Source organism: Ailuropoda melanoleuca, chromosome 5, assembly GCF_002007445.2.
Source record: "Ailuropoda melanoleuca isolate Jingjing chromosome 5, ASM200744v2, whole genome shotgun sequence".
Lineage (NCBI taxonomy): Eukaryota > Metazoa > Chordata > Mammalia > Carnivora > Ursidae > Ailuropoda > Ailuropoda melanoleuca.
The window spans coordinates 12,472,707-12,485,508 of NC_048222.1; the positions used below are offsets into that span (position 1 = coordinate 12,472,707).

The 12,802-nt window shown below is 49.3% G+C and overlaps 1 protein-coding gene across 1 annotated transcript in view; it reads right to left on the minus strand.

The window, feature by feature from the left end:
• Positions 1 to 6,879: 6,879 nt before the first annotated feature.
• CD83 (CD83 molecule) overlaps positions 6,880 to 12,802 on the minus strand; it is a 29,180-nt gene continuing 23,257 nt past the window's right edge. The window contains exons 4-6 of the mRNA XM_034660194.1: positions 11,882 to 12,092; positions 9,267 to 9,373; positions 6,880 to 8,028 (exon numbers count right to left, since the gene is read on the minus strand). Coding sequence (XP_034516085.1) covers positions 7,900 to 8,028; positions 9,267 to 9,373; positions 11,882 to 12,092 — 447 coding nt within the window. The 3' untranslated portion in view covers positions 6,880 to 7,899. The remainder of the gene's footprint in view (positions 8,029 to 9,266; positions 9,374 to 11,881; positions 12,093 to 12,802) is intronic.

Sequence of the window (12,802 nt, forward strand, 5' to 3'; positions counted from 1 at the left end):
GGGGGGGTGGGGGAGATAAGAAGTTATGCTCAAAACTTGCTAGCATTGTTTAAAAAAAAATGAAAAGCTAACGAGCCACTTGGCAAAGATGGTTTGGGTAAATTAGAGCTGATGCATTTAACTGGGTCTCAGAGATCACTATCCAAGGAGGTAAGGCTGCTGGTTTCTCCCTTGGCCCAGTCTGATAGGAGCAACTTCTGTTGTTGTTGTTTTTTTTCTTTGCTCTGCTTAGCTCCCGGCCTGTGAAAAGTGTTCCATCGTCAGTTGGAGCTCTCTCCGGTGGTTCCCCACCTCCCAGCCCCTAGAGAGCAAAGGCCGACAAGGAAGCAGCCCCCCGTTGCCCACAGCTGGCCTACGATGGGCAGGCTGCTGCTCTCACTCCCAGTAGCTCTGGGGGACCCTGGACAAGGAACAGGGCTCACTTGAGCCCAAGCAAAGAAGGGAGCAACTCCTCAAACCACAGTCCAACGTCAGATTCAACTATGCAGGGTCAGTTGACCGGGTGGTCTCTCCCGAGCTCCTTCTCTGCCCCTCCCCAGCCTGCCTCTCCCCCTTCATCCACTCACCATGGGAAGGAGGGCCACTTACTGAGCAGACGCAAGCCTTTCTAATACGACTACACATTCTAGATGGCAGGTTTTGATACAAATACCAACTCATTGAATTCTCACAACAAGCCTATGAGAATATCATGATGCCCACTCAGCAGATAAGTAAATCAAGGCACGGAGAGGTCTAGTGACTTTCCTAATACCACAGAGCTAGTAACTGATAGAGCCTGGATTCCGAGTCACATCTGCCTGACTCCAAAGACCATTTTCTTTCCAGGACAGTATGTAGCCTGGCATGATGGGATTGCTTTATGTGTTACCCCTCCCAGGACTGTCTGCATTTTTTAAAGAAGAAGCCCAAAAAGGGCAATACTGAACCCAAAGACAACAGATGGTCTCTTGCCCCAAACGTCAGCAGCCTCACCCATGCCAGACTAATTTTCCCAGGCTTTGGATCTTAATTCCTGTAGACAATTTTTCCTTCTTGAGACACTTGATCTGACTTCTGGATGCAGTGTTTGATTTTCTTTCTATTTCCTTACAGGGATTAAGAAATGGGATGTATTAAATACATTTGCACAATTGCAATTCAACACATTATAATAGGACTGACCTGCCAAAACACCTAAGTGGCTGAGAACCGTCAGCATGTGCCATGTCAGAGGACATGGTGATGTCAGTGTCACCAGAATTACAATGTACCCACCCCATCCTCACCTCTCTTGTCACTGCCCGATCTCTCCTGGAAAACTTCCTTCACTTATTTACAGCAGTGGGATGAGCTTTTAAGTCAATGACCATTTTATGATCCTACATTTGGAACTTCCAATGTTTAGACTATCGTGTGAATTTCTTAGGGCCACTGTAACAAAATCCCGCAAACTGCGTGCCTCCAAACAATAGAAATTGATTCTCTCGTGGTTCTGGAGGCTCAAAGTCTGAAATCAAAGTGTTGGCAGGGCCATGCTCCCTCTGAAGGCTCTGAAGGAGAATCCTTCCTTGCCTCTTCTAGCTTTGGCGGTCGCCAGCAATCCTAGTCATTCCTTGGCTCCTAGACTCATCCCCCCCAATCTCTGCCTCCACCTTCACATGGCCTTCTCTGTGTCCACGTCCAAATGTCCTCTTTCTCATGAACCTAGTCATTGGATTTAGGACCCACTCTAATCCAATATGACTTCATCTTAATTCGATGACATCTACAAAGACCCTATTTCCAAATAAAGTCACGTGCACAGGTCCTGGGGTTAAGACCTCAATGTATCTTTTGTGGGGTGGAGGGGGACACAATTTAACCCGCAACTACCTTTTCCCACATGCAGGCCAGATAATCAGTAATTGATCATAGGATTTTTCCACTGAGCGGAGTGGACATCACAGTCCTTCCCAGCGCTGTCCCCACTGCACAGCAAGTAACCAAAGGCAACATCTCTGAGGAACCTGACCTGCCGTCCTGAGTGTCACTCAAGGAATGAGTCTGTAGGAATAGCAGCCCGGCCTGCAGTGATAAGCATGTGTCCGCACCCTTCAAGCTCAGGGCAGGTTGCAGCCTGTTCACTTTGTGTACAAGGTGGCTCCCGCTGGGGAGGGGTCCTACGCTGCTTGGTTGCCAGACCATCTCCTTCCCAGCCCAGCGGGTACCATGGCGCACGGCCCTAGCCTTGGCTTCACAGGGGGATGAGGTCCTGTTGCTATTTCTGAATCCACAAGCCACGTGCATTGTCGCATGGCCCCGTTCCAACCTCACCCCTTGCATACCTCTCTCCTCCCTCCAGCCCCCTGCAAATTGGAAATAGTGATACACAGCCATCTCACGGGGCTGCGGGGCAATTTAATTAATGTTTATAAAGCACTCTGAGGTCTTCGGATAAAAACTGCTGTGTAAGTGCAAAATTATTATTAGTTCTCGGCCTCCTGTCCCTTGACTTCTGACACGAGCTTCTGTTGTTCCTGAATGGGGACCGTTTATAGGCTGTCCAGCCGGCTGTTGGCGTAGGGAGGCAAGTTCATACACATTTGGAGATTTTTTTTCCCCTTTGTAAAAAGCATTCCAACTCTGCGGGATGTCTTGAAGCTTTTCAGTGTCTGGATTTCTCTCTACTTGTCTCAGTATACTAAGTACCATAATCTACAAGAGGAGATTGTAAACAGGCTACTTTGGAAAAGAGTGAGGGGGGGGAAATGGTCAATTTGAAGAAATAGGCCCTCTTACCATGAAGAATAAAACAATATCTTCTTCTCATGCAGAATCTAAATGAACCACTAAGCGAGGTCTGTCTCCCTCGCCCAGAGGGATTCTGTACGTGTTCGTGCATTGAAAGGAGAAAAGAAGAGACGATTTGCTGGAAGGGTCCAACTTCTGCCTCCTCTCTTCACCCTAAATTCTCAGGAACCATGGAAACAAATACACCCCGCCTAGATGATGTTTTCCTGATAGTCCTTTGTTACCTAACTGTGTGCCTGCCTGGGATCCCATGGGGAGAATGGCATAAAGAAATGGAAAAGCAAGACGGTGTCTGCAAGTGAAATGCCTTGTCTCTGAACGACAGAATGAGGCTTGTATGACATTTGTCAAGCTCTGGGACAAGCAGCCATGTTACATGGCACCATTTTCCATATAGACATATTCATACCCCCCACACTGGCCACACCCCACCTACTGGGCTCCCTCGAAGGTATCTTTTTTGGTTTAATTGCGTTTGTGGGCAGGGTCTGTTCATCAGCCAGCTGCCAGAAGATTTTACTTGTAAAAATTTGCTAAGGAGCAGTTATGTAACATGTCATCAGCTGGACAAAAGTCTAAGGGCTCGGACACAATGAAAGAAGCAAACGTCCACTATGGGGCCGTAAGCACAGGAAAATATCCACCTACAGGGCTCAGATGGTGCACTCTGTGCTTCCTGAGCCAGCCAGCCATGGACCAAATGTAGAATCCGATTCTAAAAGGGGAAAACCCTGCACTATTCTGCTGGGACAGGGAAACTGAGGCAGGAGTGGGCACAAAGATGGATAAAACCAGCTTTACCCATGCAACGTCTGGTACTAGCAGCACCAGAGTCCTATGAGTTATCACAATGGCTGTGACACACGAGGGTCTTCCCTGCGGTCTAAGATGATGGAGAGATCAGGATAGAAGGAATACTTCTTTCTTTCCAGTCTATAATTTTACAACAAGAAAGCGGACCCAAGTTTCAGCAGCTAGGATCATAAGCAAACCCAGCACTGAAGATAGAAAAGACAACACCTAAGAATTAGCTCATTTCCGTTCCTCCCTTTCTCTCCTTTCCATGCTGTGTTTCTTTGGGCTTCCATCAGCCTCCTAGATGTTCTTCCTGCTTCCTGCTTCCTCCAGCTCGTTTGTTTCATCCTTCAGGTTACCGTCCTGGAAATGGATCTCATCTTACAGCTGCCTGGCTCAGAATCCTTCGATACTTGCCCTCTGTACAAATTATCTACAAAAACCTGTCCACCTTCCATTATGGCCTCCTCCCTAGGTGGCCTGGGCTCTGGGTGCCCTCTGCCTACAGAACTCTCATGCGATTCGCTGTTCAAGTAATGCTCTACCTCGTGACTTAGAGATCGTGTCTTTGCCACTCCCACCGCCCTTCCTCACCCATTACTACCATTCAAAATCCTGCTTATCTTTCAAGTCCTAGTTCAAATGGAATCCGTTCTTTAAAGCCTTCTAAGGTGCTCCCACATGAATTTGGACCGTCCCACACTCCTTTGTTTGTGTTCCACTCTTCTTTGTATACTTGCCTAATGTTAACGGGTCGCTGTGCTTACTGCTCTGAGCTCCTTTCTCCCTCCCTCCACTAGATCGTAAGCCCTTGAAAGCAAGGGTGTGTCTTGCTTCTTCTGAGTATTACAGAAACTTCCTACAATAGTACTTTGTCCAGTGTAAATGCTTAGCAAATACACTGTGTGTTTAACATCACCCATTTGACACACACAGACTCACAAGAGACAACAGGTGGTAGAATCTGAACTTCTTACGCAATTTAAAAATGAAAATTAGAATATAAACACAGTCTTCAGAGGATAATAAATAGCAATCATAGACTCCCAGCAAAGAACGGACTGATTGTATCTTACCAACCAATTCGATCAAATCCGGCTCTGCCAACAATCAGCTGCGAAACTATGAGGCATAATTGCCGCTGAATTAAGCAAACAGTTCCTATCCTAGGATTTTTAGGCCTTTGGCTGTTTTCACATAGGAAAGATGGAGTATCGAACAATGACCCAGTTAATCCGGCCAAATAAGTTTGCCAATGACGGAAGGGCGGGAGAAGCAGACGGCATTATTCTGAGACTCCCACTGTCCCTGAGTTATGGGGTCCAACACATGAGCCTCACATGCTCTATGTCCACAGGCTGTGGCTGGATCCCTTCTCCTGCAACCCTGGCAAATAATCAGGCTCTGTTGGGTTCTGTGAGTGCAGCTCAGTGTTTTCTATGATGAAACCTGCAAAGAATTTTCATGAAAACCAAAACCACAGGCCTTCTTTTGGAGAGATGTGGAGAGGATATTCACGCCTGTTTTTGTGTCTCGGGACATCCCAAGGTGAAATTATTTGAACTGTAGGTCTAACTCCATAGACCGAGGAGGGCCCTGAGAATAAAGCTTTCCCTGGCAGTGGAGACAAAGAACAAACACGGTCCATGGTCATCTACCCTCCTCAATCAAGGCAATTACCTCTCCTTCATACCTTCTGCCCTACCCACTTACTCTGCTCTCTCTCCCACAAACACGCGTGTGCGCGTGCACACACACACACACACGTCTTTTCTCAGACCAAACACGAGGTATAAAATGTCGAGTCTGATTTCAAATCTCCGTGTTTTTCGCTTGCATCAGTTCAAGCTAAGGAAGGGCGGCCCCCTCCCTGGTCTTCCCTGAACTGTAATCCCAATGGCCACAAAGCATTCGGTTTCATTGTGTATGCACCCTCTTAAAGCAACATGACTCAAACACCGAGTCAACTCCTTGCTTTTGACAAAACTACTTTGTCTGTCAAAGATCCATGGTCACTGCCACCGTCTCTGCTGCCTTTCTGTTCCTTCATGTTCTGCTGTTACTCTAAGGCTAACTCTTTGCCAGACCCTGGGCTCAGCTCTTAGACATATTACCTCATTTAATCCTCACAACCAACTTCTTAGGCAGATGCTGTTCTTGTTCTAAAGACCTGCCAGTTGAGGTGTAGACAGGGCAGTCCCTGGCCCCGAGTTTTATGAGTAAAACTTGTAAGTGTTGAAACTGGGCTTCAAACCCGGCTGAGGAGGGAGCTCGTATTACCATGCCAATGGTCTCCCCAGCGCTTCTGGGAAAGCATTTGAGAATGGAGTTGATTCCACCGAAAGGGAATCCATAGCTTTTACAGACATTTTATGAGCATTCATCTTTATAAAGAGCCATTTTCCAAAGAAGATTCAGCTATGATACTTTTACAACTATTATAGCCACTTGTACTAGACTGTTCTTACCATTTTGAGGGTAATGGACCTATCTGCGAATCTTGAGTGAAACCCTAGGAAACAAGGTGCAGAGACCCTGACTGTTCATATCCTTCTGAAGTCAAGACTCTCCTTCTTTCCATCCCTCACCCCTGACCAGTGGTCACGCATGTGGTCAGTTGATCATGGACTTCCTGGTGGCAGGTCAACTCAAGGATGGAGTCAGGGCATCCTTGGGAACGACGGGGGTGCTGTTCCGTAGAGGTCCACTGGCCATAAATGCCCCCTCTCTCAGAGGAAGGGCTCAGCCAATGTTACATCTCCAGAATTTTATCTTGGGTTCTGATTCTCAAACTAGTTTACAGACGTCCTAGCACTGATCCCAAAGTTTGAGGAGTAGTTTTAAATCTAAAAAAGAAAAACATTCCCTATTCACATGCAGTCACTTCATGGCATGAAGGGTATGACAAAGCCTGAGGAACACTGAATTACCCTGGCTCCCCTCTGACTCCCTAATATCAGTGTGGGCAACACACACACTACTAATGGGATAAAATCCCTTTGGAAAGCAAGCTGGGAAAGGGCCAAGTTTGATAAGAGAAATCCAACAACTGGCAAAATGTCAATGTGACATTTTGTGGACTCCTTTCTCCCCATGGCCCAGTGGTTTTTGTGTGTCCATATCTTGGAGTACTTTTGGCTGCTGGGTCACTGACCTGGCTTCCTCACTTCCCCAAAAGAACTCATAGTAAATGATGGAAAAGTCTTATTTGCGGCCTTCTTTGTTTGGAATGATGGAAAACATGAAGAATGAAAGGCATTCTCTCATGCCCAAAACACCACTGTAATAATAAGGATAATGACCCAACGGAGCTTCAAATTTTTATAGTGCTTTATGCTTTTCCAAAGCATTTTCACATACATTATTGCAATCAACTCAGACAACACCTTTCGGTTTACAACTGAGAACGTAGAAATCACGAGGACCCTGTTCAAGATCCTAGAGCCAGGTAGTGGGACGACTGGGGCTCGAAGCTGGACTGCATGACTGGGCCAGCATTCCAGCAGGTCATCACCTAGCTGGCTGTCATGCGGTCATGCTCTCTGACCTCTCACTCAATCTCCATACTGAGGCCACGTCCATGAGCCCTGACACCTGACTATGGATGTAGATTTCAAAAGGAGAACAAAAGACAAATCCTTCTTTGCCAGGCGTCTATGGGTATAAAAATAAACGTGGCACTTTCTTTATTGCTTCTTTATGGGTGTCCTTCCCAGATGAAAAGTCCCCATTGCGGAACAGTTCTTCGACTTGTTATTTCTTCGTACACACAGTACTCCTTTTAATAATAGCAGAGCCTTCACAGTGGGAAATTATTTGCTAAATATTCCCCACTGTCTCACAGTTTGGCCTGTCGATTTCTCCCAGACAGAAACCATCTGGGCTAGTATAAGAAAACACAGCACATTCAAAGGGATGTTTTCCAGATGTGCAGAGGACAGCGGTCCTCGAGAGTCTATCACAGGGCCGGCTCCGGGCATCCGTATTTCCCAAGACCCTTTTCCAACTGCATCTCACCATAGCTTGTATATGACTGAAAAGATTTCCAAGGGGTTGACCAGATAGCTGAGAAAAATGCGAAGAAGGTAGCCGTGGAGCAGCGGCACTAGGCCCTCCCCGTAGGGGTCCCCATGCTACGTGGTCATGTAATGGCTTCCCAAGTCCTGCTCACAAAAAAGGGGGCTGGGACCCGCTGTCAGGGGTTTCAGAAGGACTTCACAGGAAGGATGCTTTCTTCGGTGTGGGGCTCATTCTTCTCTTGTCCTATGGGACGTACAGGCATACCACTGAACCTTCTTCGATGTTAGGAAACACAACCTGCAGAAATCCTGCTCATACCAGTTCTGTCTTGTGAAGAGTCACTGGCTCCAAATGTTTATGTGGAGAGGTGACTGGGAGAAAAGCTCGTTCCATGACAGGCTTAGAAAAATCTGGAAAAATACTCTGTTGTTGTGCAAACTTCTGAAAAAATAAAAGAGGTAAGTTGAGAAATGAGTAATCGGGAAAATGCATCGTTCCCTAAGAGTTGGCTGGACAGCTCATGCTGGAGGCCTCGCTCAGTCTACCAGTGGGCTCACACTCTTTCACTGGCAACTCCAAACTGACCACCAGATGACCTGACTGTGGACTGGGGCCATTTCAAGCCCCTCCTGTTAGTTATCTACACGGAAAATCAGTGCCCATAGAGACAGGCATTTGCTAACAAGAAACTAAAGTCACTCAGTTTTAAAATTTGCTCTCCAGCAATTCTAACTATCTTGTGTGCAAATAACTCTAATGACCAAATCGCAAGCTCCTTGAGGGTCGAAGCTATGTCTTGTAACCTTTTTATGTCCCCAACCAGCGCCTAGCTTAATGCCTGTACACAGTACAGGCCGTACTAGAGTCTTTGGATTGACTGATGTCCAAGATAGCACCCAAGAGATGAGTCCATGGCCAGAGAGGCCAGGAAAGTGAATAGAGGGGGGCCAGTGAGTGACAGGAACTGGCTCCAGGATAGCTCTTGGGGGAGCTCTATCCTGGCCCCTAAGTAGCCAGTCCTTCCTGATGCTATTGAGACATATGGGACGGAGCCCTTCCTAGTGGGTCAGGCCCAGAGCTGGCCTTGCTCCCCAACAACTTTGGTCAATCCGGGTGTGTGGCCAAGCGGAAAAGAGGCTCAGGGTCTTGAAGCTGGAGAGCCTGCTACCAACAGTTCAAGGGCATGTCAAGGACACGTAAGCACTGGCCAGCCATCTTCCACGGGGGGGCACTGCCTCTATGCCCCACTACCCTGGCTTCTCAGGGTTCATTGTCAAGGAGTGGAAGTTCGTAACTGTAAGAGGAGAACCCGCCAGGAAGAAACAGTTCAAGGTCAGGAGGACACCGGTCTACCCCCATGGCTGCGCGGGCCCACTAGCCTATGGCAAGAGTGGTGCCTTGGCCCCAGGACGTTGGGAAGTTGGTACTGCACTCTCCACCACTGTCCCCACCAGGATCTTCCCAAACCTCTCTTGCACACCTTACTCTGCTTGAAACCACTAACAAGCTGGGCGCTTCCCGCAAGGATCTCACAGTGCGGGCGCCTGAGCAAGTGCAGGGTTCAGAGAAGAACTTCTCTCGCCACCATTAAAGGATTCACACTGTCTACAAAATATATTCGGATCGGTGCCCCGGGTGATCTTTTCATCACAATAGGTGTTTTTTAAAAAGATACTTACACAAGTGAAAATAATGAGTGTTAAGTAGAAGACGACCAGCGCCAACAGCAGTACGATCTCGGCTCTGTATTTCTGAAAAGTCTCTTCTTTGCGCTCCTTAGGGCATCCTTAAAAAAAATGAGTAAAATATGAAGCCGTTTAACAGGCTTTCCGACCACGATAAAAAGCTAAGGATGCTCTGCGCCAGCTTGTTTTGAGTCCTGCCTGTCTCCCACTCCTAACCTCACGACTGTACCATCAGGAAGAAGAGCACGAGCGACAGCAGCAACAGTGGTGACGGTGGCAGCTGGAACTCACGCGCACCTGTGCCTGGCCGTGTGCTACGGGCCTGACACACGGCATCTCAATCGATCTTTGGAGGCGGGGGTGCGTTTCCCCATCTTACAGATGAAGGGGTCGGGGTGCAGAGAGGCAGAGGGAGTAAGGCAGGGGGCAGAGCCAGGTGTCCGGGCCAGACTGACCCCATTGCCCATCTGCCTCCATTTCAGAGGCCGGGCCTTTCCTGGCTTTTCTGATGTCCTCACACCAGATGACATGCCATTTGTGATCTGTGCATGTGACCTAGCTTCGGCGGGGCTGTGGAGAATGCTAGGTGTTCTGCCCTCAGGAGGACCGGGGCTGAAGGAACCAGGCAGGCGAGCTGCCCGGCCAGTATTGCAGATGTCAGCGTGTCTCTATGGAATCACGAAAGCTCCTCCGCCAAGGCTGANTGCCAAGGCTGGCAGCCAAGGTGGGCTAAGGGGCTCCCCCGGGGGCCGCCAAAGGCTGTGGCTGCAGCACTGGGGGATGCAAAGGCAGGAGGAGCCAGGCCTTCAGCCCAGCAGGAGACATGGAAAGGACGACCTCTCCTCACTCAGACATGACATCCCACATGTGCGGAACCTCCCAGAAGGTCCAGGCAGGCGCAGGTGGAGTGCAGATGATTGGGGAGGCCTTCCCCTGGGGCCGGGAATGGGCCTAGAGATAGCTGGAAAGCCCTGAGGCTGGATTGAACATCTCACGAGTAGCTATAGGGATGGGTTCTCGCCAGGGTCTGTGACTCAAAGAAAGAAACGTGGAGAGCCATTGTCCTAATGGTTCCTAACCTTGATCTGGCACTCAGTGTATCCCAGGCGCGGGACGAAGCATTTTAGTGCAATATCCCCTTCAACTGTCACCACAAGCGTGTGCTGGAGAGGCGATCGCCCCCATTTTAGAGATGAGAGTATAGTGATTTGCCCAAGGTCACACAGTAACGAGCAGCACTGCCCCTAACTGAGCCAGGTCCAAGTGACTCTGGTGTCAAACCAGCTAACTTGCAGGCAACATGGCTTTCAGGAGAAGAAAGGAGAGGAGAGGGGAGTGGAGAGAAGGGGAGGAGAGGGGAGGGGAGAGAAGGGGAGGGGAGGGGAACGGAGGGGAGGGGAAGAGAGGAGGGGGGGGGGGGGGAGGAGAGGAGAGCAGCTGTTCTCTGTGTCTCTCGGCTCCGCTCCCGCATGACAGGCCTCGTCTCTCTGCTCTCCCTCCGGCACTCGTGTGAGCGTGAATTCTCACACACAGCCTCTCGCGAGCCAGCCACCGGGGAGACCAACACAAGAGGGTGTCTGGTCAGGTGCAGTAAGTGCAGGAAGACAAACAAAGCAGCACAAGAGGTTCGAGATGAGAAGGGCACAAGGGGTACGTGTGTGTGTGTGTGTGTGTGTGTGTGTGTGTGTGTGTAACAATGAACCAAATCCAAACACTAAGCCCTATATGGAGACCCCGTTCTTGTGAAAAAAGGGATATTCTCTTAAGTCAAATTGCTTTCGGATTCCCAATAAAAGGAAAAAGTCGTTATGGTACAAGAATCGGGAAACTCTATGAGAACAGCATGTTTGTCATTTCAAGCCTGCACCACTAACAAGGTTGGGCAAAAGTCAAAGGCAAGGCATATTTTAAGCTCCATAAAGGAGAAGTATGGGAAAAAATCCAAAGAGAAAGTCCTCATCGTAGAGCTCAATTCTTGGTATTACTGCATAGAGCAAAACTGTGTGTTCTGTCACTGGGGCATTGTTTTCTCGCTGTGTCCTCTTTCCGCGGCCCTCTTTGAGGTATTGGGCAATGTCATCAGCTCAAATGGGAGGGAAACGCTGTTCTCGTGGTAAAAACGTGGCAACATGACACAGCCCCCTTAGGCCAGGTTAGAAAGGCCCAAATGAGCGGACTAGCCCACAGGAGCCTGACGCATTCGGGACTACACAGTTTCTCTGTCCTCCAAAAATCAGTCTTGGGTTCCTCCCCTTTGCTTCAAAGGACTCCTGCAGGAATAAACGACACCCGGATTCGTGGTCTGGCTACATGTGGCATCTGTCTGACTGGGTAGATCTGTCTTTGTTAGGAAGGAAGGAAGGAAGGAAGGAAGGAAGGAAGGAAGGAAGGAAGAAGAGGGAAGGAAGGGAGGGAGGGAGGGAGGAAAGGAGGGAAGGAGAGAAAGAGCAGAAAAAGTTATGACATTCTTGTAGGAGAATTTAGCTTTCAGCCACAGCCATGATGCAAAGCTCCCAGTTAGACTCCAGCTGAGGGGTTGGGCTTTGGGGCCCTACTGCAAGAGCACACGCATGTTGCAAGGAGGAGACAGGTGCAGCAGGTCACCTCACCTGTCACTTTCAAGGTCACGGTGCCGCTTTGGTTTCTCTGCCCGTCCAGCTCCTCCACGGTGCACCTGTATGTCCCCGAGTGGCAGCCGCTAGCGTTTTGGATCTTCAGGTGCAGCCGTCCACCAGGGGCCTCGAAGGAGTCCTCCCTCTGCCGGTGGTCCTGCAGACCCTCCTGGGGCACCCCCAGCCTCTCCTCGCCCCGCTCCGTCAGCTGTTGAAGAAGAATCACCCTGCGTCATGTCCTGACGGAGGCTGCAAACACTGCCCGCCACGTCCCCCCACCATCAAGGTTCTGCCATCCTCACTAGTCTTTTTAAAACAAAATATTATGCATGGGTGACCTTCGGGGGAGGAGGAGAAAAATCTATGAACATTCTTTCCGGCTCTATCTTTTCTGGAATAGGCTCAGGCCTACACTTTATGATTCGGTGCAGCCCAGCTTCCAGCCTCCGCAAGGACAGAGCGTTGACGAGGGTGACGAGAGGAAGGGCATGAATCACTTTGAGTCATCTTTTGTGGCTGATAGTTCTGTATCAAATGTTCTCTTGTTTTCTTCAGATACCAACTCACCCACGGAACGACTCCTAGTTTTGTGTCTCGGCCCTTTATCTGGAAATGTTCCTAAACTGAACACCGCGGCCAGACGACTCAGCGGAAAGCCCGGAGCTGCGTAAGCCATGTCTCTGATAAATGGACACCGTGTCCTGCCAAAACTGTGTCATGGGCGGGGCCGCGCATGATGTCACCGCATGTACGGCTCTGACTCTCCAGCATGGCAGGAAGCAGTGACGGTGGCGCCGTGTGCGAACTCTGTGCATCCAATCATGTGCCGCTCACACCAAGACGCACGTGCAAGGACACGGAGAGCCTCGATCTTTGCACAGAGCAGCGGGACTGCAGGAGAGGCCAGATCCAGCCCCA